Below are 19865 nucleotides of genomic sequence, written 5' to 3'. Positions count from 1 at the left end.
GAAGGCGAGAATGCAGCACAGGTTCAGCAGTGTATCTGTTTCCATGTTAGCTTAGCTGATTTAGCCAGTGGCGCGCGAGGGGAGCTCAGCGCGTGCAGAGGAGGACAAACTTTCAGCAGCGACACCTGAACAGCCGAGTCGCAGCAGCAGGAAACAAGCAGGTTTGTAAAACTGAAAAGCAACATTACACCCCTAAAGCTCAAGAGCTTGAATTCAGACAGGGTTAACTGCACTGTTCCTAACAGCTTTCCTCTATGCTCCCAAAGTTAGGACCTGACTAAAGAGCAAAACATGACAACCAACAGGCCAAGGAGCGCGCTCCGGGAAGCTTCCCATCAGATAATCGCCGGTGGATCCGCTGGTGAGTTTATTATCCACAGCCATTAAATTTGACGCCGTTGCTCCGATTACGCAACAGTACCCCCGCTTTACGGTAACGCATGAAGCGCTTGAGGAAGCGGTGGAGGCACCTCTCTTCCAGTTTTTCCTTTCTCAAATAATCCCAGAAGTGCTCCATGTATATTCACCTGAGCCTAAATATGAATATATCATCTACAATGGATGTTTGACTTGTAATAGTTTTTCACCAAGATAGTTCCCTCCCATTTTACGCACCATTTTACGTTTTACGCATGCGTAACCGCCTCTTAGAAAGGCAACATTGTAGTTCCTGCGATGCAGAGACTCTTTCATGTGGTTCAAAATGACATGAGACAAAATAGCGAGGAAGGATATTCAGACTTAGAGACTTGGAATAATAATCAACAAGCAACTATTTGACTAAAGGCTGTTACTCAGTGGCAGTTCTAGACCATGTTTAAGTGGCACAGGGCGGGGCCAGCGTGTTTTCATCGGGACAAAGAAAAACAAGAAACAAAACACAGGCAAATAGTTTATCTTTTAAAATAGATCGAGGGAACTGCAGACCCAAAAAGCCACTTGTGGCTCTGCACTGATTAAAGAAACATTTCTAAGTCATTTTAGATTAATCTAAATGTTATGCTGTTCCGGATGAAAGTTTCTATTTTTACTTTAAACCTGTTGATTTTATTTACCTTATAAAAAAAAAAGTCACTATGGAGAAAAAGCAAGTTAAATAATAATTAGTCACTAAATGCATATCTACTAAAAGATAAAATGCAAATATTTTTTGGAATATTAGGTCAATGTACTCAGGAATAGAGACTTAGACAAACTTTATTCTCATTTTGTATTCAAATACACACATTTCAATAATACATATTTTTGACTTATTTAAATGAAAATGACAAGTTTAAAATATTTTCATAACTTTTGTGATTATATGTTGACTTAGACCTAGTTGAATGACACTGCTGGTATGGCCCGTGGGGGTCTGTATTGCTTTCACTTGCACTAAGCAACTTTGAGGAGGGTTGGCTCCCCCCAAACACCAGGCATCATTTAGACTTTGGTTTTTAGGCTAAGTCTGGTCGGTCCATCATAGTCTTGATTTAGTCCAGAAATAGTTGTTGAAAATTGGTTTGGTTGGGCTGATTTTGTCCCACTTTAGTCCAATAATAGATGTTGAAAAGATGTCTATTCTGCAGGAATATGGTAAAAAAAAACCCACAGTTAAACTTTTTTTTTTTATTTAACTTTTTGTCATATCACTTTGTTTCACCACAATTATATTAATGATCTCATTGCTATTCATCTTTCACACTGCCACCAAAAACGGAAATGTAGTTCAATCCAACTGGAGGCACGTTGGTCCTCGTGGAAAATGCTGTCTTCCATCAGGCAAAATATTACAGCTTTTGCCCACTGGGGGGAGCCAAAATCAACCAAACTGGTAGTTCTGTAGAGCTGATTTAAAGGTCCCATGTAATGCTAAATTTGAAAATAAAACATTTTAACAATGAGAATGTTTTTGCTGTTTGTGCAGGGAAATTCCTCTAAGATTAGGCAGATAGCATCCACCAAAAAACTCCTTATCTAGCCATTTTCTAAACAAGTTGTCTTGGCATTCCACACTATCCTCTTGAAGGCCGTGCCCCCTCAACCCGCAACCATGACAAGCAGTCAGAATTCATAAAGATAGCCTGAGAGCACAGAATAACATATTAGATGAAGGCTGTAGCTTGACCTATGGGCAGATACAGACCTCTTTGGACTGTTTACTACCCCTTATGACATCATATGGGGGTGATGTTCAAATGGAGCAGTTTGGGCATACTTTAGCTAAGAGGTGGAGAAAGGCAGTAAGAGAGGAGAAATGTTTTTTTTTTCATCTGTGACCCTCATACCCAGGCTTCAGGACAGGACTGTTAAACTGATAAACTGATAAATTAAGCTGTAACAAATTAAGAGTTTTTTCCCTTTAATTTGTTCAAAATAACATTTAGCAGATGAAAACATATCAGGTTTATCAATTCAATTCAATTCAGTTTATTTATATAGCGCCAAATTCACAACACATGTCATCTCAAGGCACTTTACAGTTCAACCAGATCATACAGTCAAATACGACTAACACTATCACCTTCATTTTAAAATAATAATTAAAACAGAACTGTAAAGAAAACAACTTAAATGGATCTAAAGGAACCATGAGTCTTCCAGTCTTTTCCAGTGCATATTATCATTAGAATTTTGTTTAATATGGAATCTTCAGTACAGGGGACCTGTTATGACCCCTGGTGTCCCTTATCTAGAACGCCCATGCTGCTACTTGCTAAACTATGTACATAAAAGGTTTTTGTGCGTAAAATGGCTTCCAGCTCAGACTCAAACAGGAATCATTGTATTCTGCTATTTATCACTTGCCTAAGGTTTGCGTAAAGTTCGCTTATATGTTATAAAACTTCAAATATATATATATTTTACTTACTTACTATATAAGAGAAGAGTATCACTTTAAATGTTTTAAATCACAAAATTCGACTTTCCTAGCAACAGACCAGGGTAGCTTGTCTCCATGCTCCTGTCTAATAATTGGCAATGTTTGAATAAATGAATAACGCCTCATTATCGAAACCACTGCGACGATTACAACATCAAAGGCATGTAGGGAAGGGATAAATAAGAAAAGGGAAGTAAAGGCCAGTGTATTTGAATAGCAAAATTCAGTACAAGGAAAATCCAAAGTTCTTTACATGAATTAAGCAATAAAACAGAAGAAAGATAAAAGCAAATAAAGATAAAAAAAAAACATGACAAAAGCAGGTAGTAAAACAAAGGAAACAATACAACCACAAACCTAATGCCTCAGTTAACAGTCAGAGGCAGTTCAAAACAAATGGGTTTTTAATTTGGACTTAATAGAACTAAGGCTTTCAGCGCTTTTACAGTCTTCTAGAGGTTTGCTTCAGATAGTCCTGTGTGTACAGATTAGGGTTGAACTAGAAGACCCGAGTGGTCTGGGAGGCTGATAGACTGACAGCAAATCTGTTATGCATGGAGGTGCTGATCCATTCAGTGATTTATAGACTAACAGAAGGATTTTAAAGTCATGACACCAAGATTTCGGCCATAATCGGTGGTTTCTAGCTGTAGTAGCTGAAGCTGTGAGCTAACTCCTTTAGTCTGAAGATTGTTATCTCTGTTTTGTTTTTATTCAGTTGGAGAATATGATGGAGCATCCACACACTGATCTGTTCTAAATATCAAGCCAACTAATTGTTATAATCTGAGCTAAGGGGAGCATGTAATGTTGAATAGGAGGGGTCCCAGAATGGATCCTTGAGGAACCGCATGTGATTTGTCTGGTCTCTGATTTAGAATTCCCCACTAAGACAAAAATCTCTGTCCTTCAAGTTAAATTTCAACCAGTGAACCAGAAAGGCCGACACATTCTTTCAGACGTTCTGATAAAATCAAGTGATCAGCAGTGTCAATGCTGCACTGAGGTCCAATAATACCAGCACAGTGGTTCTTTCTCAGTCTGAATTTATACAGATTTCATTGAATATCTTAATCAGGGCGATCTCTGTACTGTGGTTTGATCAAAAACCTTGCTAGAAGACATCGAAGCAGCTGGACGTTAACAAGGCATTTGACTGTTGAAACCCAACTTTCTCAATGATTTTCCTGATGATGGGGAGGTTTGTGATTTGTCATGGCGATTCGATTCAGTATCGATTTCTTGACCGAACGATTCGATTATTTTCGATACTCAAGAATACACCACGATACGATACGATTCGATTATATATATATACTTATTGTTTTTTTTAATCTTTGAGTTTGTCCTGTGTTGTGGTGATAATTGTGTTTTATAATCTGCTCAAATGACCTGTACAGCGCTTTGATTTTAGCTTTGGCTGACTGGAAGCGCTTTATAAATACAGTTGAGTTGAGTTGAGTTGAGATTAATTGGTTCTTTTTTTTTTTTTACACCTTACAGGCTAGACAATGTTTCAAATTGGAAATAAATGAATGAAAGCTGTAATATCGTTATGCATTTTTTTTTAGAAACAACAGCAAATAACAGAAGTAGAAAAGTTGTACTCCACCTATTCCTATTAAAACCTCATTCACTGAAAAATAATAAAGCCCCTGCGTTATAGATTCTGAAGGCCTTGCATCCGTGCAATGAGTGCAATGCAATACCTCGGCTCCAGACGTCCCGCCCCCTCCACAGACGCTCCGCTCCACCTCTCCCAAATGTAGGTGACCGTAAACAGTGCGCAGACAGTAGGCCGGCTTGTTCTGTTTTTAATGACCGAAATTACGGAAAAAACAACTCCTGAAGTTTGACCTGCTAGAAGGCGCGAATGCTGGGACCCTTTTTCCACCTGGATCTCCGCTCTTTTTGGCCCTCATGTCCCTCCATCGTCGGACTAAACTCGCCCCCACTTCCTCACCGCCTCAGCCGTATCTACACCCACAGCGTGTAGCACACGCTTCAATACTGAGCATAAATCACAAAAGTCTGTGTCAAGCTCACTGCAACACACTGCTGTAAGAGTATAACCAGGAAGCGAGGTAGGAGGGCGAAATAGATTTAGCGCCACCGCAGCACGGGAGGGAGAATTACGCCCAGGAGCAAATGGATAAAAATAGACCGGAGGGAAAAAAAACATGAATCGATTCTCTTGCGGACGTATCGATGCATCGGATCGTCGGCTGTTGGATCGATGCATTGATACAAAACGATTATTATTTACACCCCTAGTGATGGTCATGTAGTTCTGCAGAGTAAATTTTTTTTTTTTTCAAGCTTCTCTGTTTCAACAATGTTTTATAATTGCTGTTTCTAAGGCCTGGGGAAAAAAAATACACGACAGAAGGGATGCGTTTATGTTTTGAATCAAATCAGACTCTAAAACTGGTAAAAACTTCTTAATACAACCTGTGGGTAAAACGTCAAGGCAGCAGGAAAAAGAGGTTCTAAACTTTTTGCAGATTTGGGGCATTTGTACAGAGTTAATTCTAATAGGAGATAGTATCAGTACTACAGTTGACATTGATGTACAGACTGTTTTTCTTATACCTTGAATTTTCTCAGTGAAGAACTTTGCAAAGTCCTTGCAGGCCTTTTTAGATTAGAGTTCATCTCCCATAACCTGTTGACTCTGGCAAATAAGTCAGGGGCATTGTTAATCTTTTTCTTTATGATAATCTCAGAGAAGAAACATTGTAGTTGTAGTTACAAAGTGCAGACACTAAAGGGAGACAGAGTGAGATAAGTGCAGAGGGAGGAACAGAGGGAAATAAAGCGTGTTCAAAGTGTAGAGAAGAAGCTACAGATTTTTATTAAACAATATTAGATAACACAATACTTCTGCAGATCATGAAACAGAATAATGTAAAGAAGGAGTTCCTAAGATCAATGCAACTTTTAGATGAACACTTTCTCCAACATATCTGGATGTAATGGCTTTATTCCCTCAGCAGGCCATTCAGCTCAGAGGCCTGGTAACGAGCAACTCATAAGATTCAGGTTTGTTGGAGACGAAATAAAAGATGAAGGATTGTCTAAAGGTTGTGATTTTTTAAAATATGTAATAATGTTGCCTTAAAAATAGTTAATGATTTGTGTTAGGGAGAGAAGTGTGGTAGAACCCTACAGGTTTTTAACTTTTTTCTACTCCATATGAGCAGTTGTGCTGTGTTTGGTATTTAAGTTTGTATACTTGTATCATATATTTTCTTCTTTTGTATGCAGTACTTTTATATTTTTTATTATTATTTTTTATTAGCTTAAATAACTGAAATGAAAGAAAATACCAAAACTAACCTTTAATCAATACAAATTATTTTAAGTCCTTTAACTGTTTAACTTGAGTAGGACTGGTTAGGTATGCTTTTTGTATTTTAGGTATTTTTGAACTGAATCTGTGGCAGAAAATATTTCTTTATAAAGCAACTTTAATGCACAAGGTCTCCTAATGTGTTTTACAGAAAAATAAATACACTCTTCTGTGTTAAATTGAAACAAAACACATGAAATACACATCTTGTAAAAATAATTTTTGTTTTTATTCATATTCATGGTAAATTATAAGCAAATAACTAATAAATAAGCACTGAAGCACTGCAAACAATCTGCTATAAACAGTCATGTTTTTTAGTGCAGATAAAAAGTAGCTGGCTCTGTTCATTTTTGTCCTAAAAAAAAGAAAACAAGCTCTCTCACTGGTGTTTTAAATGAGCTACAGCTGCATATTAACCTTATCATTTTCTTTATTATTATTTACTTTCACGTGTCAGTTCCCAATAATAGCTACTACAACATTCCAAAAAAAAACAAAAAAAAAAAAAAACAATCGACTTGACTTTGTAACCAAGTTTGAAGATGTTTCTTTATTAAATTAAAAACGCTTCCTGGATGGGAAGCGAAATGTCTTCAAACTTGGAAACAAAAACCAGTGGATTGTTTTTTTATTTTTTTACTTTTTTGGAATGACTATGACCTGGATGAGGTCATGAGAATTTTTACCAGCAGCTATTACAACAATTTAACCTAAAGGAAATTGAAAGACGCTCCGCTTTTTTCTGTCCTGTTTTGACCTGAATCCATTCATTAAATAGAAGTTTTTTTCCGGTTTGTTTTTGATATAAGTTTGCTGTTTTGATTGTGCACCATGTGGCTGTTAATATATATCGCTTTTCTCCATGAGGACCTGACCAAGGTATCTGTCATGCTCTGCAGTTTCTCTTTGCACTACTAAGTAGTTCATGTGTTTTTAGATCAGTATGTCACAGATGATCTTTAAACATTAAGAAGGACTTCAGTTTTAATGTTTGCTTTGTGTAGTAATGTAACTGATATTTGCAACTCATTTAAGCTGAATTGAAAATACTCTGATCACAAATCTATTCTGCCTGACGTCGCAGATGTTACACTCTTATTTTTTCACGTTGTACCTTTATGGTTTTGGCATTTCAGCCATTGTTTGTCGTTGTTTTATTCAGCCGGTAATGCTCTGTCTTAACCAGGACGTTTAAAAGGAGTAAATTTTTAAGTATATTTGCTAATCTTTTCCAATATAAACTTTCAACTCTTTCTTATTCACTCTCAGTAGGGGCTTAATAACGTTCAACTTGACATGTTTACACTTTGACAAGTAGCATTTGCTGGGTTGAAGTGAAACAGTAATGACACACGGCAGACATTAGCTCATGAGATGGCAGTTAAAATATTTGTACAGCTTTCCTCTGCCTCCAGATGAAAAAGCTTTCCAGACTCACTAAATGCCCTAGAATTTGCATGTTAAAATAGAAGAGAAGATGTATAACAAATATTTATAAACCAATTATTTCTTCTTAAACTTCTGCCTCCCATATTGATTTAATTTTCCTACACTGCAAAAACAATCCAGAAATAAGTAAAAAATGGCTTAAATTAAGTATATTTAGCCTTAATTTGAGCAGGTAAATAAGATGATTTGCCAATGGAATGAGTATTTTCACTCTTAAAATAAGATAGTTAGATAATATTTACTTGAAATAAGACGATAAAATAGTTTTTTCTTATTTTAAAAGGAAATTGTCTTGTTCCATTGGCAAAGTGTCTTACTTACCTCCTCAAATCAAGGAAAAACACACTTATTTTAAGAAAAAATAACTTATTGAGATTTATATTTTTTGCAGTGTACCAACTATAAAAAAAACAACCCCAGATTGTTTTAATTTTAGACAGCTTGGAAATATAACTGTCCTAACAAAATTATACGTAATGAAAAATGTAAACATAGAATTTCTGAGAACCAGCCCAAAGTTACAGAACTGACTTATTCTGCATCAGTTTAATCTATAAATCCTACATATTTCCGGTTTTGAGAGAGAGGTTTCTGCAAAAACAAAACCCTTCTTACACTTAACAGCATAAACTTCTTATCTGCTCCTTTAAAAGACAGATTATAGCCCACATGAATGTATCTTTTTTTCATTTTTATTATTTACATGTCTGAAATTGTACGCTTCAGCATGATCAATATGCATTTCCCTTTGTACAGTTCCACCATAGTTCAACATATAACCCATATGTTTGGAAGATGCTTCTTCATTCATTTGGCAGATATCTGTTTATATTTTCTTCCATAATAATTCTACGTGTGTTTAAATTCTCTCTTTCTTACATATGGGAACTGTGCAGCAGAGAGCTCGGCAGAGCTGGCTTAAGATATTTTTTTTCTGTAACACCATTAATAAAACAGTGAAGACAGTTTTTAAAAGCAAAGCACCAGCCTTAAGCTAATATTTGCAAAGACTACAACAGTAGATCACGGAGGAGATGCTACTGATAAGGACCCGCATAGATCTGTCAAAAAAACCCAGAAAAGCTGGGAGCCCACAGCTTGGTGCGCCAATTCAATACAAACGTGTCAGTAATTCTCTCATATTTCCTTAATTAAGCTAAACTCTTCATGCTTGTTGTATTTATGTGTCGTGTCAACTTGGGTCATTTCCCTCATTGAACCTTCAGTTTATTCACCCCATTTAATCTGTCTGCCTGCTTTGAATCACAGGACAGTTTCTCTGATTTGGAAGTTGGGAGTCGTCTGGCTTATTGTCCTTCCAATCAGTGTGCTAACTTATAGAAGACATGTACATAACCAGCAGCCCACCGCAGTGGGTATTAAGCATGTGCAGTCTGTGAAGATGTGCCTAAGTTTTTGGACAGCTTGTCCCTTCCTGCTTCCTGCTTTCATTTGTTAAATCAAATTGACCAAAGCATGCTTTGACTTACATGGAGCCACAAAGTAAAGCTGTATTTGTTGGTCAAGGGCCTCTGGTAACAGATTAGCAGTTTACAAACTAAAGGCTTTATCACAAACTATAATGTTATGCAGATTGTTTAAATCTGAATAAAACTACCGGTATATATGTAACTACAAGGACAGAATTGGTTCTGGAAAAGCGATATATTTTTTTATATATATAATACAAACACATATATATTCAAACTGGAAGACTCATCCCAGCGTTACCTGCATTCAATAATCATGCGCCATTGCTCCAGGCAATCACTCATTCCTCATCAGTCAACGATCCTGTAAGGTTCTGCTTAAAGCTCTCCATTCACAGACTCTCCTGGTCTTCAGCTGGGCTTCGACCCGCTTTCACTCCATCTCCGCCATCATGCTCTCAAGCTTGCGCTGGCTTCCTTCTCCTCTGGCCTTCACTCCACCACCAGACATATCTGATGCTGATCTCACCTTGATCATCCAAGCTCATCGTCATTCGCAGCTTTCATGTCTTCTATTGGAATCCGAGCCCCAAGAACTGTGAAATCTTCTGATGGCTAATTTTCTTCGTGTGTTTGTGACTTTCTTCCAAAATAGATGTGAATTAGTGTTTGCAAGAAATTTTAGAAGACCAAAGAGCAATCATGGCTGCTTGCTTAAAGCCTAATATTTTCTAAAATTTTCTACATGATATTAATTTGTTAAACTTGAAGCTGTTTTGTTGTCATTACAGTTTAACTGACTTACAGCTTTTTCAAATTTGTGCACGAAACAACTTGACGATGTTATTTTCAGTTTAGTTTTCTGTAAATGTTTCAGTGAAATCGTGTTTTTTGTTTGGTTTTCTGGCTTCTTTTTATTTGTGCTCTCAGAAAACAGTTGAGAGATCTCACAGAATGAGGAAAAAGGAGCCGGATGTGTCATTTGATCTGGCATACGGATTAGGAACCAGGAACAAGTGCAGATTGTTTCTATACTATGTTGGTTTTTCAAGGTGTACAAACTGACTTCTGTTGACAATACAGGAACATGAAACTGTTTCCTTATTCTTTTAATGCTGGCTGATGTTTCAGTGTTTTTCTTTTCCTAGTCAACCAGTGAGGTCTCCCTTCTTATGACAGATGGCTGTAAATCATATGCAAGAAAGTTGGCCTCTTTGGAAGCTTCCAATTTAGATTTTATTATACTTCAAAAGTTGAGTCAACCTTATTATTATATTTATATAGTAAAATTAGATTATAATTTAAGTCAAATATAGTTGTTGAAATGTGTTTACTGTATTTTCAGTAGGTTATGGACAATACTGTGTCGGAATATATCCAATACCGCAGTGTAGGGATTAAGATGTGAAAATCCGCCCCAGGGTTTACCTTTCCAGTGTTTTTCCAATAAATAATGATATGATTATGCTTTTATGAAACATGTGGTTTAACATAAAATACATTAGTGTTCCTTGCATTATAGCCTATAGCCCAGCTCTGTTATCACCTCACAGGTCTCCTGGGTCTACTAACTGACTGACTTGAACTCCTATCCTGTAGCTGATGGGCGCTCAGCTGTCCTCACTGATGGGGGCAAACAGGGGACAGAAGTTTTTATGTGAGGAAATGTCTTCACACTTTCACCTCCCCACTAGGATGACTTTTTTCTGGCTTAGTTTGGTGTTAACACAGACAGAGTGACCATGTATCTGTACCCCTGTCACATGGCTGCTTTTTAAAGGAAAAGTCTGTTCACCAGGGAATAATCAATGAATCATTATCTATACCTAAAACAAATACATTTGCGGTGACTTAATGAATTTAGCCTTAAAGGTACACTATGCAACCGGTGTTGATTTTCCAGCGAGGCTCCCCCCAGAGGGCGAAAGTAAAAGTGCACTGTCGTAAATATGCACAGCTGTTCTCCTGGTTTCTCCGTCAAGCCAGGCGCGGTTGTTTTGAGCTTAGCAGACAGGCGAACGCAACGAATGACTAATGCTGCGTTCACACCGCAGCTGGCGCGACAGAAGCAGCGAGTTTACATGCAAAGTCAATGGTTGACGCGCGTCAAGGCGCAGCAAAAGGTCCCGCGGCGCATTTTGAGCAGCAGGCCCAGCGCGTCTGAGCAGCTGAAGCAGCGCGTTTAATCATCTGACGCAGGGAGAGAGACACAGCGCTGATGATCAGAGGCTATGATCACTCCTCTTAAACAGTTTATTGACGCCTAAATTAACTTAAAATGCAGAAATCTGCCAGCAGAATATGCAGTTTGGATTATTTAGATGAAAAACACCTACCAGCTGCCGCGGTGAACCGCGAGGAGGCGACCTGGCCAGAGGCTGCTGATGAAGGGATTCCTACGCGTACCGCTGGTATGTGGGGGTCTGAGCGGCTCCGACAGAAAAAATATTGAAGGCAGGATGATAATCTGAATGAACTGACTGCACTGATTACGTTTTTAGGTGTATTTTCTCACTTAAACACATATTAAAACTACTTTATTCCCACTGATCACAGCAAATATAGCTGCAAGGCAGAGAAAGGATAGTGAAGCTCCACCCAACGTGAGTCAGACCCACTTTTGCACCGCGCAGCCAGAGCAGCAAAGCTGCTTCAGCCGCGCGTCAGAACTAACTGGTACAAGCAGCAAAAATGAAGCAGCAGAGGCGATTTTGCTGCTTTTGCTGCGTGAACGTAGCATAACTGCACAAAGATCGCCACTGTGCTAGCAACGAGCATGCTTTTAACTGGGGGGTGTAGCAGTTCTTGCCGTAAAGCAAGACCGACTCCCGCGAGACTTCTGAGCCTGTGGGTGCGGGTCGGTGCTCCTGCAGTTGCAAGTGCAGTATTTCCCCCACAGACCACCAGGGCGGCCGAGAATACCTTTGTTCAACCTGAAATGACTCATTTAATCATCCATAACGTTATGGAACACATTAATTAACTGAAAAATGTTGCATAGTGTGCCTTTAATCAGTAAAAAAAACTAAAAACAATAATTTTTGTTTTAGACCACTGAGTCTGGAAGCGGCCATTTTTGCCCAAATATAGTAACACTTCACTCCTGCCATCTTCAGGCAGTGACGTCACGGTGCGGTAAGCCTAGCGCCATTCTCCCCGCTTTACAAGCAAAATCAATGGGAACTACTAGACACATCTGCAATCAACAACAATTATTGAAGATTTCCAGAGGACTTCACCATTGAAATTCACCAGAGCTATAGTGAAACTGACAATGCCCACGTGCATGGCAGTTGGATGTTGGAATACATCGGTAAAAGTGAAAAAAAAATTTTTTATTTCACATTTCCGATTCATGATCCTCCATGGATTCGTTGTTGGATTGCCAACTTGAAAAGGGAGATTTGCCATCGAACTTCTGGCCAGAGAATAAAAAAAAAAAAATAAATGTAGCCAACATTTGGAAGAAGAATGTTATTTTTTAAGATGACTTGGATGATAGCGCGTTGTGACAAACACCAGATACAGCACTGGGACTTGATCAACAGCCGATACCGCACTGTGACGTCACAAACCAGTAGGTGGCAGTAGTGTTCTTTGAAACACATGAATGCCTCCAGTAAAGCAGATTCAAATGAAAATTACTCTCAATTACAAACACTTATCATTTATTAAACATTATGTAATAATTTCATATTTAAAGTACTTTTAGAAATTTGAATTCTGAATATGACTGGACTTTTCCTTCAAACGCAGCAGAGAACAAAACCTGCATTTGTGATGTATTTGGCTTTTTTATGTGAGTTTAACGATAGACAAACTCACAGGGGTCAAAGAAATACCTGGAACATGGTAAATTAATAATGAATGAAAAAAAAAATATAAAAGTGAACAAAGGAAGGTCAGACATTGCTTTTCAATGATTTTTTAACTACTTTCTACTCATGAAACAGGTGGTTAAAATGATGATACCCTTAACTTAATATTTTGTTGCACAACCTTATGAGGCAATCGATCGATTCCTGTAACTGCTAGTGAGACTTCTGCTCCTCTCAGCAGGTATCTTGCTCCAACTGCTTCAGTTGTCTCTAAGCTGAAGGATACATGTTCCAGATGGCATGTTTCTGTTCCTTCCAAAGTTGCTCAATAAGATTTAGGTCGGGGCTTATGGAAGGCCACCTGAGAATAGTCCAGTCTATTTCCTCTTAGCAATTCCTGATGTTTTTGACTGTATTCTTTGGGTCATTATCCTATTAAATTCCAATGAGCTTCGACCGAGACCAAACTTTTGGACACTGGGCAGCACGTTCTTCTCTAGAATCTCTCTATAGTCTTCAGATTTCATTGTACCCCGCAGAGATTCAAGACACCCTGTGCCAAATGAAGCAAAGCAACTGCAGATCATAGCAGAGCCTCCTCAGTGTTTCACACCAGGACAGTGTTGTTTTCTTGATATGCTTCATTTTTCCATCTGTAAACATAGAGCATATGTGCCTCAGCAAAAAGTTCATTTTTTGTCCCATAGGACTTTCTTCCAGAAGTTTAGTTGCCTGTCAGCATGTAGTTTGGCAAAGTCCGGTCTGACTTTTGCATACTTTGCTTTTGACAGTAGTGTCCTCCTTGTCAACTTTTTAATATGTAAACTACTCAAAGAATGATGAGGCCTAGGATAGATCCATGGATTCTACTTCAACCTGTGTATTAATGAACCACATCAAAAAGCCCTTCACCAGAAAACCCTTCTAAAAAAGAGATGTTTTTATATACATATAGCCCATAGAGCATGGTCGGTCTCACTTGAAATGAGAGACTCACAACTTTAGTGCTTCGTCTGATTTGGGGGTTGATTTTGAACTGAGGAAACTGATATCAATCCAAAATAATATTTCTCTGACACAGCTTTGTTATCATTGAACTAAAGAATAATTTACATAAATGGTCAATTCTATGTCTAAATTATTGATAAAGCAATAGAATTATAGTTTTGGTCATTTCTGATTGATACCAATCCAATGAAAGTAGAGCGAAGCCTTTCATTTAGAATTAGGGTTAATAATTTCAGAAAAAATGTTATTCAATTGAAAAATCCTTGATTGATCCAAAAGGGAAATGAAATGTTTTGAAATTTAACTCAGTTAAAAAAAAAGAAGTTGTAGATTATATGAGCTGGAAAGATCCTCTTTATTGTTCTGCCTTTCTCTGGAACTGGAGAAGCTTTTAGGTGAAGACCTTCTTGTTTTATGACAACCTCCTGAAGGGGATGCTCATTGTTGTCCATAATGTTCTTCAATTTAAGAGAAATTCTTCATTGTGAAAAATTCTGCAGAGCTTCTAGAGGAGTTTTCAGAACAGAGCCGACCTTCTTTATTAGCAAGTTGAGCCGCCGCTCTTACCCTAGCAGATGATGGAAGAAATACACTACACAACAGAGGTATTAAAGATATGCAGCATCTTAATGTCAACACTGAAGGACCTAAGCTTTCCTAAGAGGAGCAGCCTGCTTCACAGTTGTATTTCCAGTCAGGATAGTTATCCAGGTGAATTACAAGGTATTTATACTCCTCATCCACCGCTACTTCTCCCATTATGTTATAAGAACTTCCCGTTTCTTCTAAAATCAACAATCATCTCCCTTGTTTTTGTTTACATTAACGACCAGATGATTCTTCCCATACTATGCCACCAACTGCAGTTTCTTTGTCAGGTAGTCTTCGATCTAGGTGAATGTTGATTCCTCCAACTTTTCACGTTGCTGATGAATCAAATCAGACAGAATAATGTGAAATTGACGGGATAAATTAAAGAACATGATCCTCAGTGATGCCTGCCTTGTCTAAATGATAGTGTGTTTGTATGATGGCATCTTCAGCCCCACAGGTCATAGCCTGCCGCCTCGGTGGACCAACAGGATTGCTTTTAGGAGTTTATCAAGTGGGATGTAAAGACAACATTCATTGATGACTGTTGGCAAATAGCAAGAAATAATAAGGGCCTTTAAATAACACATTGTAAAGAGTGGTTTACAAACTATCAAAAGTAAAATATGTTCATTATTCTTCTGATAGAAGAAATTTTTACCAAAGAATAGACATAAATGACAAATAGTTCAACATATTTTTCTGATGCATTTAGACTCAATCTAGCAGGCTGTATTTTACATTTAAAAAGTAGAGTTTAAGGTTTTACATTTGGAATATCTTAGGGAATAGAGAACATCAAACTTAATGTCCACTTGCCTAGATTGAGCTTTTTAAAGCTAGGGAATATTTATTTATTTATTTATTTTTGCTGTAAATGATTCTAACATCAGTGCAGCATTTAATTTGTCTGAGAATTTGAACCATTCTAGCAAGAAATCCCAAAAAGCTCATGCGATTTGCTATGTTTTGGTGCTAAACACTATTAGAAATAAAGATACAACAATTCTTACAGGAAGAAAAACAACATTATGCCTGAAAAATGCTCTTTCTTTGCTATGAACTTTTCTAAACACCACAAACATGATCATAGTTGTACGAAAGGAGGATTAGGGCCACTGGAAAAAAAAAAAGTTTACCGATTTTAAAATTTTATTTCAATTTAGTTTAATTCTGACTTTTTTCTCAGAATTCTGACTTTAATTTTAGAATTTTGGATTTTAATATAGATGAGCACTATGAAGGGAGAGATGTGGGAGCACTCAAGTTCACTGACAAAGATGTGAGTTGTTTGAGAGGGCCAGTAACACATTGGTGGAAAATGACGGAGTTAGGCAACTTTTTACGTGCCCGATGGGGTCCCCTCATTAATAGAGGTGCAGAAGGTCATTAAAACAAGAGAACTAGTCTCTAAAACAGACATGACTATGGCTTGATGCTAACATGTTTATCTGTCAGAATTCTGAGAAAAAAAGTCAGAATTCTGAGATTAAAGTCAGAATTCTGACTTTTTTCCATACTAAACTAAAATAAAATTAAAAAATCTGTTAACTTTTTTTTTTCAGTGGCCCTAATCCTTTTCCGTATAGTTTTGTTTAAATATCTCATGCAACCTAAAAATTTAAAGGAAATTAAACCAAACATTGAGTCAAATTTGGAGTCGACAGTTTAGCTTTTTTATTGATTGGGTAGGCGTTAATATTGATATCCAGTAATTAGTTATATGAATGTCATCTGCATTTTGCCCACAAGGGGGTAGTAGCTCTCTGCTGGGAAAATGTGAGGCTTTATTTAGTTGTCTCTAAGGTAAAGGGAGATTGATGGATGAGTGTTCCGCAACTAATCTTATGGTCTAAAATGAAATAACAAGACACAGACTCAACCTGTAAAAAATGGAATTAGAAGCTGAAATCTTAAAGAAAATAGCGCAGAAATAACGAGTGAAGTAAATGTATAAATGGCTAATCTATCTGATTACATGATGTTTGCTGTAATGTTTTCACTCGGTCCTTTGTTATTTCCTCCCTGGAAGTTTTTTTTTTTTTTCGTAACTCCATGAGTAAATCGATCCGTCTCTAGCAAATGGACTGTGACGACATGAGACAGATGTGATTGCCGCAGCTCTCCCTCCAGACTGTCAGAGCCTCGCTCCGACTGCACCGCAACCCTTTTGATTTAATTGGTTTAAAACAGGGGGGGTTGAAATCAGATGGGGAAGAACAAATAAGGCCCACCACCTAAAATGAAAGAGAGGAAAAAAAGAGAAGAGAGGAGGGAAATAAAACAAATAATGTCTTAAGAAAATGCGCGTCTGTGCGCGCGCGCCTCATGCCTGTTCGTGCGCGTGGATGCGCTTGGTGACGGATGTTTTTTTTTCTTTTTTTCCTTCCTCCGCAATTCCCGAGTGGCAGCAACCAATCACATTCCAATTAGGACTAATATTTATTTCCACAAACAATTGTTGCATGTTTTAGGGGGGGGCTTTGATTGAACTCCTGGCGGACATGTTGGAGACAGATGTTAAGATGACCTCATGTTTGAAGTAATGTTGGTTCTGGATGGGACTGAGAACCCCCCCCCCCCTCATCTTTTTTGTCTGCAGTCTTTATATGCAGAGGCTCATATTTAATGTGTGCTTTGACTCGCATTAAATGCCCCCACATTTTGCATTTTTTGTTCCACCGCTGACAGATAGATGCTCATGCATACGGAGACGGCTAAAACAGGCCATGATAGTGGTGAAGAACGGCTGCTTAACGGGACACATGTGTCCTTTGTTGTAGACACGTCTGTCCTGCAGAAAGATCAGGATTTATCATCAGCGCAGCTCTTCTGTCATCCTCGTAAACACGAGAGGAATTACTATACTGTACCTCCTGAGAGACCTACCAGTTCCTTCATTGTGACCGATACGAAGTCCTAAAATAAAGTGATCCCTGTTTAAGAAAAATAAGAAGCTGATCAATTTCTAATAAGAATATTAATTATTTGTTGCTATCCTCTCATTATAAATGTTAATAAAAATTAACCGTGAATAAGACACGTGATAGATGCAAAAAACCTCTTGTGCCGGAGGAAAATGTTAATTGTTAATTGTAAATAATTAATAAAATGAGCTCACTGATTTGTGCATATATTTATGTTTGCTATTGGGTGCAAAGCCGCTGATAAACCCAATGCAGAAATCGACAAAAACGCACACACAACTTGTTTCTATATGTTCTTATATAGGTTATCTATCATATATAGCTATATGCAGATATATTCTTATATGATATTACATTAATTTATGTATGTTTTAAAACAACTGGTAGGCCTATATAAGTTGTATATATGCTGCATAGCAAGACTGTGAATATTTTTTTATCCTTATTTTTTCTTTTACTCAATATACATGCAGAAATCTTAATAGAATTATTCTAATGTCATGTAAAATGTGTTTCATTTAAGTTCTTAGTCAATTTGAAATTAATTAACCTCCCTCAGAATTAACATTCGTTATATGGCAAAAGTTTCCAACCTAAGTGCGCATTTAAAAATGTTCAACGAAGAAATAAACAGAAGTTTTATTTTTTTAAGTCGAGTTTCCTCCAGATGTTTTAATTCAACTGTACCTGAGTTAAAAAGCTTTGCTGATCTATGCGCATCTGCCGGGTTTGCGAGGTTATCTTTTTGATTAATGAGAAGCCTAGACTGAGCGCGTGACTCACCGTGTTCTGATGGAGCGCAGACAGGAGGCCACGCGCCGACAGGCCATCATTGCTACCTGGAACGGTTCACGCGCACCGCATCACTCACCAAACTGCACCGTAGTTCTGTCGTTGCAGGCAAGCAGAATATTTCTTGCATTAATACCGATGGCATTATTACATGCAGTGGTGCATTATTTCAGCGTGACAACGTACTTAAAAACAAAAAACAAAAACAGAAATGTTCGAAGATTAATTAATTTTATTAGGCCTATTTTCTGTTAAATAATAATAAAAAAATCTCTCAAATGAAAAAATGCATTTAAAAGCTGTATTATCGCCAAATTAAACCCGTTTAAATGAAATTATGGAAGTAGATGAATAGCAGTTCTTTTATTAATCCCAACGGACAACATGGATTTCAGGCATTGCAGCATATGAGCTAAGATCTGCCCACATATTTTGCTCACAATAATAAAAAAATAATAATACTTAAAAAATGGCTATTATTATTATTGTTTATTGATTGTTATTCAGCATAACAATCAAACCCCAAAAAAACGTCAATGTGATGTTGTTATCTTTATTATATTCTCAACAGTAAAATAATAAAATTAAGATTTTTATTAAAATTGCATGAAAAAGAAGCTGCTTGTAATTTTCAAGACAGTGTAAAACTAAATTGATTTTAAGAAAACATTACCGAATAAAAAAAACTTTAATCATAAAAACAATTATTCTATCCTTTGCACTTAAAGCCCAGTCAGCCACTACTTTGCTGTCTTGAATGGCAAAGCTATGAATGGTGTCAGTACAGCAATGCAGAGAAGAGAGGAGAATACAGTCAAGAGCAGAAATAATGTTATGTTTTTTTGTTCCATTACTGGTACTATTTTGAATGGCTAAAGATAACAGAGGGAGCTAATAGTGCATTAAAAACTACAGCAGTACTCTCAGCCAATTATATCACTTAATAAGTTTTGTTAAACAAATCTCAGTTAATAGTTTTTCTTTTAAAAGATTACGTACTGCAGTTAGTGCCCCTTAAATAGTGAGTAAGAAGTGATCAAGTAACACTGATCTTTTCTCAGACTGTTTATTTAAATGATTTGTTATGATAAAATTGTTGTCATAGAAACAGTAGATTTATGAGGTTTATTATACTGCATTGCTTTCTCTTTATTATCAGCTCCTATGTCACCACATAATTTAGCTTTCTGAGAGCACAAGTTCTTCTATTATTAGCATAAGATTGCTCAGGAAAGACATAAATAAAAGTTGACATTCCCACAAAAATTCCTGAGCACCTGAAACCTTAATAGAAACGTTGCACAACACAATAAAGTTAGAGGGAAATCAACAAGTACCAAATGCTTAATTAAGCTCCAACTCTAAGGAACAGAAAAAACGAGACCAGGTGCGCAGTTGTGAGAATTTATTATTTTTGTGTGTGTGGTGTTTGGGGAGATGGGGACAGTTTGTGTGCTGGCATGCATCTGGAATATGTATTTTTGCAAAAAAGAAAAAAAAAAAACTATTCTGTGTTGTTATGAGATGGTAGAGTCAGGTTTATGTTATGTCTGTTTCTGCATGCCGTTCATCTGACTGACATACATTTGCAGATATAATTGGATGGGTTTGTGGGTTGAAATCTGTATCAAA

General features: G+C 37.2%; 1 protein-coding gene across 2 annotated transcripts in view; it reads left to right on the top strand.

Annotated features, from left to right (window-relative positions):
* The window catches only part of slc25a21 (solute carrier family 25 member 21), a 152694-nt gene continuing 132829 nt past the window's right edge, over nucleotides 1-19865 (top strand). The window contains exons 1-2 of one of the 2 annotated variants that reach the window (XM_038293371.1): nucleotides 1-161; nucleotides 267-361. In XM_038293371.1, coding sequence (XP_038149299.1) covers nucleotides 292-361 — 70 coding nt within the window. In that variant the 5' untranslated portion in view covers nucleotides 1-161; nucleotides 267-291. The remainder of the gene's footprint in view (nucleotides 162-266; nucleotides 362-19865) is intronic. The other variant, XM_038293372.1, reaches the window with a different exon arrangement.

This window comes from Cyprinodon tularosa, unplaced genomic scaffold, assembly GCF_016077235.1.
Source record: "Cyprinodon tularosa strain WSP-4 unplaced genomic scaffold, ASM1607723v1 ctg325, whole genome shotgun sequence".
Lineage (NCBI taxonomy): Eukaryota > Metazoa > Chordata > Actinopteri > Cyprinodontiformes > Cyprinodontidae > Cyprinodon > Cyprinodon tularosa.
This window is presented reverse-complemented; position numbering and strand designations above follow the sequence as displayed.